General features: G+C 34.9%; 3 protein-coding genes across 5 annotated transcripts in view; 1 reads left to right on the top strand and 2 right to left on the bottom strand.

Moving 5' to 3' along the window:
• The window catches only part of LOC112136641 (C-type lectin domain family 12 member B), a 127,845-nt gene that overhangs the window by 45,483 nt on the left and 66,880 nt on the right, over positions 1–15,482 (top strand). For 2 of the 3 annotated variants that reach the window (XM_024258481.2, XM_024258485.2), the window contains exon 3: positions 6,755–6,960. The gene's annotated coding sequence lies outside the window, so the exon portion shown is untranslated. The remainder of the gene's footprint in view (positions 1–6,754; positions 6,961–15,482) is intronic. The other variant, XM_036215742.1, reaches the window with a different exon arrangement.
• Positions 867–1,999, bottom strand: LOC112136507 (low affinity immunoglobulin epsilon Fc receptor-like). The gene is made up of 4 exons (XM_024258234.2): positions 1,678–1,999; positions 1,285–1,439; positions 1,075–1,190; positions 867–1,005 (listed from the first exon to the last, which is right to left on the bottom strand). Exons 1-4 carry the CDS (start codon positions 1,991–1,993, stop codon positions 870–872), a joined length of 723 nt encoding a protein of 240 aa, XP_024114002.1. The 5' UTR covers positions 1,994–1,999; the 3' UTR covers positions 867–869.
• Positions 7,885–15,059, bottom strand: LOC112136631. Its single transcript, XM_024258466.2, has 8 exons — positions 14,729–15,059; positions 14,363–14,517; positions 14,029–14,107; positions 11,555–11,644; positions 11,013–11,186; positions 10,411–10,565; positions 10,231–10,346; positions 7,885–8,218 (listed from the first exon to the last, which is right to left on the bottom strand). Exons 1-8 carry the CDS (start codon positions 15,042–15,044, stop codon positions 8,065–8,067), a joined length of 1,239 nt encoding a protein of 412 aa, XP_024114234.2. The 5' UTR covers positions 15,045–15,059; the 3' UTR covers positions 7,885–8,064.

The following is a 15,482-nucleotide window of genomic DNA, read 5'->3' as shown; positions in this document are numbered from 1 at the left end:
ACATTTTCTTTTATAACAACATTTTTTATAGTAACATTTTTGTCAGTTTCTCATTTAAGCTTTTCTAACAAATTGGAACCATATTTAATAAACACAAGTTCTATTGAGATTACTCTCGTTACTTTTAAGGATAATCAGCAACTTGAACGTTCTTTCTGTGGCGTTAATTCACATGTAATTAACACCAACTCTTTTTATAAGTTTGTCATGAAAATCATCTCTCAGTTTTTTGTTTGTTTATTTTTAAAGGCAAATATAAACATATGAAATACAAGGACAAAAAAACATGAATCCTTCAGGATCTGTGAAGACATGTATTATAGGGGTATGTAACTTGCAGAAAATTCAAAATTCATAAAAATAATGATTTTGATACAACTCCACATGCGCTGCCATCAGTGTGACAGCGACAAATAACGTAGAACAACGTTCTGAAATACACAAAATGTTTTTTAAAATGTAATTAAAATGTTTTTCATCTTATTAGTTTGTCTGTTTTTCACCAGCACATGCAGATGTGAACAGAGGTGTAGAGCGGTACAATAATTTTTATTTAAAGACTTTCTAGATTCTAGACAAAAACCGTTTTCCTTTTTACTGTAAAAGAACTTTTCCATTAGGATTCTTTTTTGATTGACTGGTTTTATTCAGACTGAATCCAATTTCACTGATGTGAAATTTAACAAAACTGTATAAACAAGAGAAACGTGGAACTGGAAATTGTAAAAATATTTTTCAATGAAAATAATGAAGTTTGTAATTGAGTAGTGCAAAACGTAAAACTGGAAAAGTTCTGTATTCTTATCAGAAATACATGAAAATAAAACAGTTGATGAGAATGTAGCAGGAAAAAAGTTCAGTTTAACTAATCAGAAAATGAAAGCTTTAATCTCACAGATGAATCTGTTCCGAAAGCTATTCCTGGCTTGAACCCAGCTCTGGTTCAAAGGACCATCATGGACTATAACTACAAAATCTTCTGAGCTCTCTGGGTCCTTCCAGTACCTGGAAATAAAAAAAACCCATCAGTAAATTTAACGAACATGTTAACATGTAGTAAGAATTGTTCTTTACCCAAGTGTGTCTGGACTCTGATCCACCCAGGTCCAGTTGTTGTTAATTCTTCGTAAACCAATCCAGTATCCGTGCCAGGTGTCATAGTAGTTTTCTATTCTGCTTTTGATGAATGTCTGAAATCAAATTGTCAAATAAAAGCATTTCAAACTTTATGCAATTTTAAAAGCATAGAACCAAATATATTTAGTACAACATTTTGTCACCAACCTGTTCCTCCTGACTGCTGATAACCACCAGGTCTGATTTCTTGCTTTGACAAAACTGTCGACTTCCATTCCATGTTTTCCATGGAGAGTTTAACTTATCAAAATAATAGCAGCTTTCCTGAAACTGAATCCAGTCTTTGGGACACGTCTGACAAACTGTAAGAATAGAAGAAAGGAAACAAAAATGAAAACATTTTACCTAATTGCTTAATTGCTTAAAATTGAAATAATGAAAAGAAAAACAAAAGAATACCCCAAAAAATCAAAACAAAAGAATGAAAAAAAAAAACATTCCTACCCAATAAACAAACTACTTTGTCACTTTTCCTTCCTTCTTAGTTTGACTAAAGTCACATGTCCATTTTGTCTGTAGCTTCACAGATTAAACATTTACCTCCATCAGGACAGAAGAGATCTACTGGAAAGTTGGTGTATTTGAAGATTGCTGCCTTCATCCTGTTGTGTCTGTCACTGCTGTTTCTCAGCTGCTCGATCTGCTTTTGTAGGACTGTCATGTTAACCGTCATCTCCTTGGTTTGGTTCTCAAAAAACTTCTTCTCCAAAGTCAGCTGCTCATTTTGATTCTCTAGTTTTGTCATGTTCATCATCAGATCTTCATTCTGAGTTTGTACATCTCTCTTCTCCAAAGTCAGTTGCTCATTTTTTGCTTCCAGTTTAATGAGATTTTGCTGTTTTTCATTTGTTTCCATGGTGACTGCAACACAAATTATACAGAAAAGTCATTAATTAAATCAGACTTTTTTCAATGTCAGGACATCTTTACTGAAACATCTCCAGTTTTGTGACATGCATGTTTATAACGTTCTAAGATTCAGGAGTTGATTACGTCTCACTGAACTGTAGCTGTTGGTAGCAAATTATGAATCAAGTTTGCTAAAAGGTTTTTCTCTTATTATGATTAAGCAACATCTATAAACTGTTGTTATATCACAAACTTTTGGTTAAACGTTTCTGTCATTAAAATTCAGAAAAAAAAATGTTTTCGTATTTTTAAGTTAATAGGAAACTGCAGCCTAAATTTATGAGCTGCTTAATTAACTAATTTAGGAGTTTTAAAATGCCTCTAAGTGATCCATTTTGTTTTAACTTACAGTAACAGATGATGATGATGATCCTCACACATATGAAGAAACAGATTATCCCCAAACACACAAACAGAACACGAAACTTTCTGCTGGATGCTTGGACTTCTGCTTGGTTTAAGAAAATACAACCAAAATGAGCAAAAATAGGAAATAGTTTTGTTTGGAAAGGTTTCAGTTCACAAATTAAAGAATACAAAGTTTATTGACTAAAAACAAATAGTTTTGAATTATCATCCACTTGTGAGACAAAAGTGTTCTGGATCTGCTGCTCCTTCACAGCCCTCTACTACACAGTGGTTTACAGAACCTGCTGGAAGTTTCATAGAGTTCGTGTAAGGAGAGAACTAAATGACCCCACCAGAAAAGTAAATAATCTTTTACAAATTCCCAAATTTCCGTTCTGTGTTTAGGGAAGACCGGGGATGGTTGTACCAGTTTTACATTTCTGTCTCTAACTTTAAGCTAATTTAACCCAGTATCTTTAAAGTGGAAACTAAACTACTCAGCTAAAACACACGACTGTATTTATACAAATAGTTATAAATGAAAGGATGTTGAAAAAATTGACTTTCTCTAAAAACCTGAAACAATTTCAAACTTAGGTACATATTAAAATTTATGGTAACAAAGAATATTTTAAATTGAATTTGAAAAAAAAAAAAAAGGAAATACTTCAGGTCCAAAAACAGAAAAAAGAACTTGAAACTTTTATGAGTGAGTAAAATATCTAAAGCTAAAAACATGATGTGTTTAAAATGCTCAAAGCAGCAAACTTACTCTTTGGATCTGAAGCATCATTTTTGAAAGTAACAACGGAGTAATGCATGTCCTCCTCCATCTTTAGCATCAACTTCTGCTGTGCACCAAAGCAGAACAAGCTTATATCAAGTCAGTGTTGATTTTGAATCTAAAGAAGATCAGCAGATCTCATAAAGAGGAAAAAACTTCTTCCCCTTTAATGTTTTCTAACAGCTAAAGACAAATCTGCATGTTACTCAATGTTCATGTTTTCATAAGGACGTACCAATCCTTGCATTTTGTAAATTCAGTTCAATTCATTTTTATTTATATAGCCCAAAATCACAAAAAAAAATGTTCCTCATTGGGCTTCATGCAGGTAATTTTACAGATGCAGAAAATTAGTAATAAAATATGAAAAAATAGCTAAAGACTAAACAGACTAAATAAAACTGGTTATCCCTGCACTTAGATCCTCCCTCCCGGTAAGGAAACACTCCTAAAAAACCTGAGTCAAGAAAAAAGAAGAAACCTTAGGGATTCCCACATGAGGGAGAGATCCTATCCCAGGACGGACAGGCGATACCAGAACTGTTAAAGAAAAGTTAGCTTCTACAACTATGTATCTAAGAGTTCATTCAGATGGAGTTGAGAGACGAGTGGTGATTAAGTCCATAGTCAAGACGAAGCAGTCCACGGCAAAGAGCAGGAGAACAGAAGGCCCATTAGGAATCGCTCACACTCAGACATGCAGGATGGTGTCGGGGGCGTGGTCCACGGCCAAGAGTGGGAGCGTGGGCGATCCACCGGGCATCTGAAATCTCTCCCGCTCCCCAGAGGAGAGAGGGAAAGAAGAACAACATGTGAATGGAACTGCACCACAAAAGCATGGAGAACTAAATACAATAAATAATAAAGAATAGAAGAGAGGAGAAGTAGATGAGAATAGAGAACAGAACCCCAGAGCTGATCTGAATAATAATGATATAAAATCTAAATTTATATTTAAACGCATCAATATTAATTTATTAATCTAGCCTCACAAGGACCACAGGAGAGGGAATATTCTCTGATTACGAGCTAGCCTGGCAGAACGCCTGTCCAAAGAGGAATGTTTTAAGGCTAGTTTTGAAGGTAGAAACTGTGCTGGCCTCTCTGACATGAGCTGGGAGCTTATTCCATAGAACAGGAGCTTGATGGCTGAATGTTCTACCTCCAACTGTACTTTTGGAAATTCTAGGAACTACAAGCAGTCCTGCATTCTGTGAGCGAAGTGTTCTGATTGGTTGGTAAGGAACTATGAGATCTCTAATATAGGATGGGGCCACACCATTCAGAGCCTTATAGGTTAACAGGAGGATTTTGAACTTGATCCTGGATTCAACTGGTAGCCAGTGGAGAGAAGCTAACACAGGAGTGATGTGTTCTCTTCTACTAGTTCCTGCTAACAATCTTGCTGCTGCATTCTGGACAAGCTGAAAACTTTTTAAAGAACTTTTCGGGCATGCTATTAGTAAAGAGTTAGTTAGAATTAGTAAAGAGAAAGGGATAAAATGAATCATAGTTTTTACATTTATCAGCCACTACAGACAGAGGAGAGAGATCTTATGCTACAATGTTATTGAATCATAGTATTGTGGAAAGTATTTCATGAACAACATCATGTTATAAACACTTGTACATTTTGTTCTACCATTTCTGTCATAACACAAAGTTTAGAAGCTTCAGCTGAGTCATGGGGGGGCTGGCATTGACAGTGACAACACTAGACTGTGTTTTAGATTTGTGTTTTAGCGGAATCTGATATGTTTAAGATGATTCACTGCAATGTAATAGCTTGGTTTCATAAACACTTCTGTGCTCTGTCTGCGTGGAGTTCCTATGTTCTCTTCATCCTTACAAAGGTTTTCTCCGGGCATTTGGGCTTCCTCCAAAGTCCAACTACATGGTGCATTGGTTAACTGGTTTGTTTAAGTTGTACCTTTGATGTGAATGTGAGTGTTTGTCTCTGGTGATCCTCCAAAGTATACCCCACTTGTACCTTTTACAGTAGCTGGGTTGTCTCTGGCAGTCCTGGGACCCTGTGGGACTAACATGGGTATGACAAATGGATGTCTAGAAATGTGTTTGCCCAAATAAGTTCGTAAATCTCAACAGCAAAGTGAGAGAGTTCAAATATTTGTCAGGTAGATCCATGGGAGAGTTTGTAATGAGTTTTATGAATGAAAAACTGAGAACTAATGCTTCATTAAAGCAGAAACAAACAGTTATTGTGTCCAAGTGGCATCCATGTCAAACATTTTCAAAGCATACAGTCTCCTTTATTTCCTTTGACTTTTCCCTTCAGAGGCCACAACAGTGAATCAGTTTTATAGGTCTGATACGCATAATCCTCTGCATTTATCTGGGCTTGGGACCAACACGAGTCAATGGCTTGAATCTTATCACAGCTGCATTTATTGCAAAAGAGTCTCTAACATTATTTGACTGAAATCCGCTGAAATATATTTGGAAATACTCAAACTGACATGCCTAATCTGACCGCAGTCTGACAAAGTCATGAGGATGTGCACTAATTTCATTAAAGAGGAAGTTTGACAGTCTGATCACATTCACAATGTTTGTCTGGTTCTGCAACGTCTGTTAGAAAACAGCTCGTTTATAAAAACTGGGGACAAACCTACAAGATCAGCAAGTGATCAAAAACTTATTTCCTTCTCTGCCCAATGCTCCTTGTGGTTTCTTGGAGGGTGGGTTTCCCTTGGGGGCCTTGGCTCTTGCCTGGGGGGGGGTCTTTTGGCTGGGCTAGTACTTTCACTCTCTGTGCTCCTGTCCCTCCCTGCCCTGAGGCGTTGGGGTCCCCTGTGGCGGTCTCGTTGGCCCTGGTCTGGGTTGGTGACGTGATTGCCCGGTGGATGGATCTCTCCCAAACCCCGACTACCGCTGCTGTTATGGTGGGACTCTATGTGAAAGGATAGCCGGGCACTCTCCCTCCTATTACATTCAATCATCAAACATCTCAGCAGCACAGAAGCACTCGCCTGAGCACAGGTGTCTGCTCACCTGTGCACAAATGGTACACGTGACGGAATGAAATGCTTTACATATGTTGGTTTGTATGTATGCGTGTGTGCATGGGAACTCTAGTTGTATTGTATGCATGTTGACATGTCTATATGTGCAAATATTTTGGAGCCAACAGGTTTGTTTGTAATATTTTAGTGTGGGTGTGGACAAGCCCCGCCCTTTTAGACAAACATTCACACCTGACAGTAATGATAGTAATCCTCCATCATTTTGTTGTTGCTTTCATTAACCTCCAAACTAAGGAATCATTTTCCTATTTCCTTAACATCCCTCGTCAGACACTTTCTTTTGTAAATCCCCCCAGCATCCCTCTTTCTTCTTTCCTTCTTACAAATATAACCAATATAAATAACGTTTGATCATAAGAGCTTGGCTCACTTGAAGTTAGCCAAATGTCTGATGCCTGGTTGTGTTTGTTTTTTAAGAGTTTTGTTTTGTCAGCCAGGATCTAAAACCAGAAGCCTGATGCCCTCTCTATAAAGTTTGAGGATTTGATACCCCCAGACTTCACTCCCATTCTTCCTCTCTTTTGCCACATAGTGTCTTTAACCTGGGACAGCAAGACAGTTGTTAGGAAGGCATAAAGATTGGAGCCAGACCCCAGAACTAGAACTGAGCCACCTGATCTGACCCATCTCAATACAGAAGAACAGCAGCTATACTACAAGCTATCTCTGGATGACTAAGCTTCTCACCCGTCTCTAAGGGAGTGTCTGACCACCCAGCAGAGGAAGCTCATCTTGGAGGTAAAAACACACAAATAGTTCAAATTTAAAGTTTCTGAAATAACCGAGCAGGGACGTCTGTAAACCTGATCTGGTTGTAATCTTAAAAAAGCATTTTTACAGAACACATTTTTTTGAAGAGGAGTCGGAGGAATATTTGAAGTTTTTGTCCAAACTAAATTACAAAAGACAGAAAAAGATAAATCCAATTTTAATGAGCAATTAGACAACAATTAACAATAACAAGACGGTTTATCTTCATAAACCTAAGGGTCTAAGGGCAGGGATAACCAGTTTTATTTAGTCTGTTTAGTTTAGCAATTAGCTACTGTTTATATTTTATGACTGACTTTCTGCTTCTGTAAAATTACTGTCATGAAGCCCAATGTGGGAATTGTTTTGTGATATTGGGCTATATAAATAAAATTGAATTAAATTAAGTCGAGAGATTTATAGATTTTTACTGACCCAATCAGTTTTTTCTCTCCTGATTAAACCTCATCCACAAAAATGCTCAAAAATATGTTTATTGTACAACTAAAACATCTCAGTAGACTCCATTATGATTTTGACAGCACAAAAACTTAATGGAATCTAAATTAGTTCATTTAGACTTAAGGAAACTTATATAAACCTATATAACTAAGTGAAGTTAAAGGAAAATAAAAAAAGAACTTTTTTCACATAATAACATATGCTATTGCAACTAAGTGGATCAGGAAATCATTTTATTATTAATAATTTACGGCCAAGGTAAATCTCTTACCTCCATTATACAAAATCTTTGAAACAATTTTCCTGGAGCATTAAATGAAAATTATAGATGTTAATATCCCCAAAATTTGACTCGCAGACACCAGTTGTAAACAGAAGATCCTATTTACATTGAAAATGTTTATCAAGATGGTCTTTGATAATTGGATATTTACAACATTAATCTAGAAGTACAGTTAGAACATGTTTTATTAACACTGAACAACATCTTCAGCTTTTCCCCTGAAACCAAAGTTTGAACTTTTCCTGATATTCAATGATTGAAGCTGCTAAAACATGAACATCTTTTATTCAGACAGAAATACATTTGAAATAGTTTCTAAATGGACTTAAAAACACAAGTAGTTTTAACTAGAAGGATCTGGTCATCATCAGGGCTCCAGTCTCACAGATGAACTTGTTTTTGAACAAAGCGTCTGCTTTAATCAAGTTCGGCTGGACATTTTTTCCTGGAACCAACAGTCCACGTCGACCCCCAAAAGGGAATTGTTCTCCTGCCTGAAACCTTAAAGACAAAACAAAAAACACAATGTTGCTGTTTGCAGCTGTTGTTGTAGATTTAAAGAAGCAAACTTTTAATAAAAAACTTTAAATATCATATCTGAGATTCTAACTACAATGTGAGACCCTCATCCATTTCTACCTAATGGAAGAACAAAGTTGAAACTATAAATGTCACTAAAATAATTATATATATATTTTTCTCTCTTCTCAAACTAAACTAAACTAGAAATATCTTGAAATACTTGATACACTAGCAGGTGTCTTTGCTGTTATTAACCCTAGAGCACTATTGACGGGTGATTTTCACCCAAGCTAAAGTTTTTACTGAATTTTCAATATGTTGCATTTTTCGGAGTATCTTGGGTCCCTGCATGGATAAAATCTCACGTCCCAAGAATGCGTGGACCAAAGGCCAAGTCTCCAGAATCATTATTTATTTTATTTTTTTAGGAATTTTTTTGTTCTCAAATTCTTAATTTTTCAGTCATTTTTAAGCATGCTTTTAGGATCTTCCGATGTTTTTATTTTCAATTCTGTTGCATAAACCACATTTCAAAATAAAAAATAACTGCTCTAAATATCTATTTTTTTGTCATAAATACTTTGTATTTGGGTATATTATATTGGGTACAAATTACCTGGTTAAACTTATGGTTTAACTTTTTATAGCAGAAGTGTTCTAGGGTTAAAGTTAAATGTCTTCATTAATGATTTGTTAAAAATATATTTTATCTATATTAGTGCTCACAATCGATTAAAAAAAATAATCTGACAAATCAGACTTTTGGACTGTGCTTAATCACAATAAATTGCAATGTTTTTTTAGGTAAATTTGAGAATATTTGACTTTTGAACCAAAACAGGCCAGAAAACATTTTACTTTATTTTTATTGTCTGAATTTTTTATAATTATCAAGTGTTAACTCAGATATTCCACACGTGTAAATTGTGTGTTCAAAACATGACGGTAAGATGAGCAGAACTGTAAAGACTTTAGTATCTGCAGTATTACTCCAAGAAAACAAAGATTCTGACTAACCATGATAAGAAACAAACGTGTTTCTGCACTTTAAATGAACGTATGCCGTGGGCCGGGTGAATACTCAATTCTGATTGGCTGTTGGGTGTGGATGCACAATGTATGTCTATGATGCACACCAAAAAAAAAATAAAGTTCTGGTCACGTATCCCAAATGTTCTCTATCACTGCGCTGGTTTCTTTAAAACAAACTTTTCTTCATCTTCTGGACTAAAACAAGCGGTGAGAGGTGAACTTTCTCTCTGAACTGATGCTTTATTAAACCTATCCTGATGAACAGCATTCATGTCGCTTTCCTTTGCCAGCAACGCGTTGTGGTGTTACCGTGAAAACGCACTGGACCACGGATTCAATAGTCAGTTTTGTGTAAAAAAGTGATTTAAACCAAAAAATTAACAAGAATAAATTACGAAAAACCAATTGACTATCTCTTTCTTTTGTAAGTTACCATGATATATGTGAGATAGTAGATGAAGTGACGCACGCCGCGGAAGCTTGAACTATCAGAGGCAAAGCAGAAGATTGTTGTAATTCATTTGCGTTTATAAATATGAATACGTTGACTACTGCGTCACTCTTCTGGCGTGGAGGAGAAACACATTTCTACATGTGTTATGAACCACAGACGTGTAAGTACTGACTTTGTTTTTGCATGACATTTTTGAAGTTTATAAAACTGATGTGTATTTTCTGAGTTCTGGCAGATACACACTAACATAGCTGTAGACTGTTGATGATGTCATTGACCAGTAGTAATGTCTGAATTTGAAGACACCGATTGTTTTACATATTTGTCCTCTTGGAGGTTTAAATGTAGCTTCAGAAAGAATTTGAATTCAGCCTTAATGTCTGCATTGAAACTATTTAAATAGAAACGGCAGTTGACAAAAACATTTTTTTGCCACTTTAGCTCAGTTCTAACTCTCGTCGTTAGAAGTTAAGAAGGTTATAATTAGTTTTAAAGGCTTTCTTACTCAAGAGTGTTCCTCTGTCCATCAATCCAGACCCACTCGTTGCCTTTTTTCTCCAGTCCTATCCAGTACCCATGATACTTGTCGTAGTAGGACTGAACACGGTCACTGATGAATTCCTGCAACAAGCAGACTTTAATCTTCATACCTGGATTGATGTCATGCTGCTGTTTCAGCTCTCACTTGTTCCTGTGGATTATCGATGACGACCAGATCTGCTGAGACATTTTGACAAAACTGTCGGCTTTCCTGCCACGTCTTCCAAAGAACCTCGGCACTGGAGAAGAAGTAGCACTTTCTCTGAAACTGAACCCAGTTTTTCTGACACGATGGACACTCTGCAGGTTGGGACAAAAATAAAAAAGAAGCTTCTGATTATGTACTTAATTTGAAAACATTGATAAATACAAAAATGTTTGAAGCAATGGGATACATTACAGTGCAGCTTTTCTCATTAATATGGTCCAAAATGCAAGAATATAAGCAATAAAATAAAGATCAGAACAACTAACTAAAACTGATGTTCAAAGTTCAAATGCTTCAGTTCCTTAAATTACTGCTGAGGCTGTAGTTAAGAGTTTTTTTTTTCAGTTTATGCTGCTGGTTCTCATACAAATCAGTTTTTATATTTTTTCATCCATCAGTTTCAATGATGCACTTTGACAAATTTCCCCAGATGTAGATCATCTCCACTAAAATCTGTGGCTCTATCCAACCTCCTAAAACAACAGATAATCTGTTTTTTTTAATCTTTCTTTTCAGTCTGTTGGAGAACTGAGACTCACTTTTGTCCGGACAGATTTCCTTGACTGGGAAGTTGTCGAATGAGAGAATGACCTCCAGCGTCCAGCTGAGGTCGTCCCGTTCTCTGCTCAGCTCCTCTGTCTGAATCTCTAAGGTCTTCACCTTTAACTTCAACTCACCGAGGTTTGTGTCCTGAACGTACATTGCCAAGCCTACTGTGAAGCAAAAAGAGCCAGGAAATGAGTCAACATGTTCTTTTGTTTCATGTCATAGAATTAAGTCCCATCTAACATTTCTGTAGCCGCTTGACATCCAAAAGCTTCAAGAAAAAATGTTAATGTAAAAATACAAACTCATAACCAAACCTTAAAAAACAAAACAACAAAAAAAAGTTTTAATACATTAAACATTTTGTTTGAGCAACTTGGCGTCTTGCTAAATTAGGGAAACCAAGTCCAGTTGTTGACATGAAGCAACGAAGAGAAAGAACAAAAATGTCTTCATCTTCCAAAATCTGCTGATGTGTTTTCTCAGCATTCTGAACATGAAAGAAGAAACTGTGAAAACAAATGAGAAAACTAACTTCGGATGATGATGACGATGCACGCCAGGAGAAAGCTGCTCAGTATTCCCAGGGACAGCAGCAATAAACGACAGTGTGGAGCTTCACCGTCTGTGCCAGAACACCCAAGAAAAAAACAATTATTTTTTAAGACTGCAGCTTCAGAAAAACCTTAATCGACCACATTTTTGGAAGCTTGTTTTCTTTATACCACTTTATACCAGTTTGAGGTCCTGAAGGAAAACCAATGGTCATGTTAAAAATGCTGACTTTAGTTTTTTGTTTTCCTCAAAGCACAAAATTCAAATTTACGCAAAAAACAATCTTAAATCATCAAGACTATTAAAACAAACACTTTTTTATTTAATTCTAATTTTCATATTTTTTTTATCTCACTATTACACTGAGCAGGATCATTGCAACCGCTGCCAGTGATTATCACATCAAGACTCGAAAAACCCTCTAATAAGCGAAATTCATTTTTAGGTAGAAACAAAAAAACCACAGATGAGCCTCAAATGTTAGAAAGCAAGATAAAAATGTTGTCTGCTGTAGATCTGTTTGGGTTTGTCGAGTATTCTGTGACTTCCAAACATTTGATTATTCCAGTGAAATAGAATTTTAACTTTGTTTACATTGTGACACAGACATGAAGGAAGTGTTAAGAAGCAGACTGATTCTGTGCATTTATGTTTACAGTGTTTACCATAAAGTGTTGAATTTTTTTTTGTCATCAGACCGGCTGTGGTTTGTGTTCTAATGTCACTTGTGAAGAACTAGAAAACTTTTCGGTCTAGAGTAATTCAGGTACCAAAAACATTAGTTGTTATCTTACTAAAAGTGTTTGCTGCTACAAAATCTGTTTTTACAATTTTGGGTAAAACTGCTTTTGTAAAGTACGAGAGTCACTTACCTTTTGAAAACTTTTGAACGTTTTGGTCACGAGAAGCTTCGTCCATAAGGATTAAAAAAATGACTCAAACACAGAAAAAAATAGTAATAAAAGATGTTTTAAAGACAAAATCTCAGCTTTAGAAAATGATTGACTTCATGAGAGTCCAGAATCATCACTCAGTGAGTTCAGCAAAAATCTCTACTTTGTGTTTCCAGGTTACACAACGTCCAGTTTTCTTCACAGTTTCAGAAAAAAATTCTGTAACCTTCATGCCTACATTCTTTTGAGGAACTTGAACTTTTTTTTTTTAAGTAACGTCTTTGGGTTGATTTCCTCATTAATTTTACAGTTTGCTGCTGTTGTCAGAATTTGGGTCTTTTAACAATCGAAATTAAAAAAAAATCACTTAATACAGGTATAAATGGAATTATTTTTCTACATTTTTCAGTTTATCTGCATCAATGACTTTTATCTCAGATGAAGCCTGCAGGTTTATATGTCCTTGTTTTGTCCCTAAAGAGGGAAGTATTGTTTAGTGCATGAGAGTTTCTAGTCTAACCTGTCAGGCATAAAAAAAGCATTTTCTTAAGTTTGAAGTTCCTTTCTTAATTATCATAATAATGTGTTTTTCCATGTGTGATTTAATCTCTTGTAGCAACCTTAGAAGCTATTTTTATCTGGTTGTTCATAATTTAATTTCTGTCATGCTGGTCTTAAAATAGTTCCATAATAGTTTTTTCATAGTAAAATTTTTTCATATGTGATTTCCTGAGCTCTTTAACCATTTTTAAATGATATAAAATAAACACAAGTTTTAATGAGATCACTTCTGTTACTTTTAAGGATAATCAGTAACTTGAACATTCCTTCACATGCAATTAACACCAACTATTTTTCTGAAGTTTGTCATGAAAATCATTGCAGTTTTTATGCTTTTGTTCATATTTAAAGGCACAAATAAAAATATGTAATACAAGGACAAAAAAACATGAATCTTTCAGAAGCTGTGAAGACATGTATTATAGAGTTATGTTACATTAAGAAAATTATAATTCAGAATAAATACAAGTAATGATTTTGATACAAGTCCACATGTGCTGCTAGAAGTGTGATGACAAAAGTATAAAGTGGAACACTGTTCTGAAATACACAACACATTTTTTTAAATTTATTTTAGTCTTCTTTCATTTTATCAATTCGTTCTATTTTCGCCTGCACATTCAGAATTAGACAAAGGTGTGCGGTGGTACAATCATTTTTAGATAAAGACTTGCTATATATTCTAGACAATTTTTTTTTTCCTTTTAATGTCAAAGGGCCATTACAAGCTGTTTTTGAATTGAAAAAACATTAAAATCATTTAAATGAAAATGTATATTATTATTTTTATTAATATTTAATATTATTATTTGTTATTGAACACAGAAAAAACAAACGCTTAAGGAGGATCATTTCCTTGTAAAAGTTTTGTTTTCTTATCAGAAATACATGAAAATAAAACCTTTGATATGAAAGTAGCAAGTAAAAAGCTTAGTTTAACTAATCAGAAAATTAAAGCTTTAATCTCACAGATGAATCTTCCCCGAAAGCCATTACTGACTTGAATCCAGCTCTCGTTCCAAGTTGCATCTTGGATTATATGTGCGAAATATTCGTAGTTCCCTGGGCTGTTCCAGTACCTAAAAATAAAGAAAAATCTATCAGCATATTTAATATAAAGGTTAATATGTTTTAAGAATTCTTCTTTATCCAAGTGTGTCATGAGTGTCGTCCACCCAGGTCCAGTTGTTGTTAATTCTTCGTAAACCAATCCAGTATCCGTGATGGAAGTCATAGTAGTATTCTATTCTGCTTTTGATGAATGTCTGAACATAATGATTTTCATTTTTCAAACATGGAACCAAATAAATTTAGTTTAACATTTTGTCACCAACCTGTTCCTCCTGACTGTTGATAACCACCAGGTCTGAATTGTTGCTTTGACAAAGCTGTCGACTTTGATCCCATGTTTTCCATGGAGAAATGAAATGATTGAAGAAATAGCAGCTTTCCTGAAACTGAATCCAGTCTTTGGGACATTTCTGACAAACTGTATAAAAGAAGAGAAACAAAAGTTCTTACGTTTAATTGTAAATGACTTTAAAATCATAATAATAATAAACTAATAATAATATACTAATAAAACTCAAAGAATAATAATAAAAAAAATATAAACTGCTTAGTTTTTTTTTTCTTTCTCTCTCAGTTTGATTAAAGTCACATAGCCAGTTTGTCTGTAGCTTCACAGATTAAGCATTTACCTCCATCAGGACAGAAGAAATCTACTGGAAAGGTGGAGTATTTGAAGATTGCTGCCTTCATTCTGTTTAGTTCGTCACGGTTAATTCTCAGCTGCTCGGTCTGCATTTGTAGGATTGTCATGTTAACTGTCATCTCCTTGGTTTGGTTCTCAAAGAACTTCTTCTCAGCAGTCAGATGCTCAGTCAGATTCTCTAGTTTTGTCATGTTCATCCTCAGATCTTCATTCTTAGTTTGTAAATCTCTCTTCTCAAGAGTCAGCTGCTCATTTTTTGCTTCTAGGTCTCTGAAATATTCATTCTCTTTGTATGTTTCCATGGTGACTGCAACCAAAATGACAGAAAAGTAATTAATTAAATCAGACATTTTTCCATAACAGGACATTTTTAGTGAAACATCTCCAACTTTGTGACATGCATGTTTATAACGTTTTAAGATTCAGGAATTGACTCTGTCTCACTGAACTGCAGCTGTTGTTCACAAATTATGAACCAAGTTTGCTCAAAATTTTTTTTTTCTCTAATTGTGACTAAGCAACATCTGTTTACTGTTGTTATATCACAAACTTTTTGATAACAGTTTTCCTCATCTAAATGTGCTGGCATAGTTTCATAAATTGTTCTTCCTCATTTATTTAGCAATAAAGTTTTTAATGTAAAACAAAGGGAACAATTAAGAAAAAAAAAACGAAAAACAAAAACTTTTTGTTTCAAACTTTCTAAGCCAATGTGACACTTGAATCTCATTTCAAGAGCT

The sequence above is a fragment of the Oryzias melastigma genome, linkage group LG16 (assembly GCF_002922805.2).
Source record: "Oryzias melastigma strain HK-1 linkage group LG16, ASM292280v2, whole genome shotgun sequence".
In the NCBI taxonomy this organism is placed as follows: domain Eukaryota; kingdom Metazoa; phylum Chordata; class Actinopteri; order Beloniformes; family Adrianichthyidae; genus Oryzias; species Oryzias melastigma.
This window is presented reverse-complemented; position numbering and strand designations above follow the sequence as displayed.

What these genes read in the sequence shown, in the direction of transcription:
- LOC112136507 (XM_024258234.2), bottom strand. Translation starts at nt 1,993, where the DNA reads ATGGAAACAAATGAAAAACAGCAAAATCTCATTAAACTGGAAGCAAAA. An exon ending in TCTCTTCTGTCCTGATGGAG is followed by an intron (nt 1,440 to 1,677) that starts GTAAATGTTTAA and finishes CTATTCTTACAG; the next exon opens with TTTGTCAGACGTGTCCCAAA. An exon ending in CAGAGTCCAGACACACTTGG is followed by an intron (nt 1,006 to 1,074) that starts GTAAAGAACAAT and finishes TTTTATTTCCAG; the next exon opens with GTACTGGAAGGACCCAGAGA.
- LOC112136631 (XM_024258466.2), bottom strand. Translation starts at nt 15,044, where the DNA reads ATGGAAACATACAAAGAGAATGAATATTTCAGAGACCTAGAAGCAAAA. An exon ending in TTTCTTCTGTCCTGATGGAG is followed by an intron (nt 14,518 to 14,728) that starts GTAAATGCTTAA and finishes TCTTTTATACAG; the next exon opens with TTTGTCAGAAATGTCCCAAA. An exon ending in GGAAATCTGTCCGGACAAAA is followed by an intron (nt 10,566 to 11,012) that starts GTGAGTCTCAGT and finishes CCCAACCTGCAG; the next exon opens with AGTGTCCATCGTGTCAGAAA.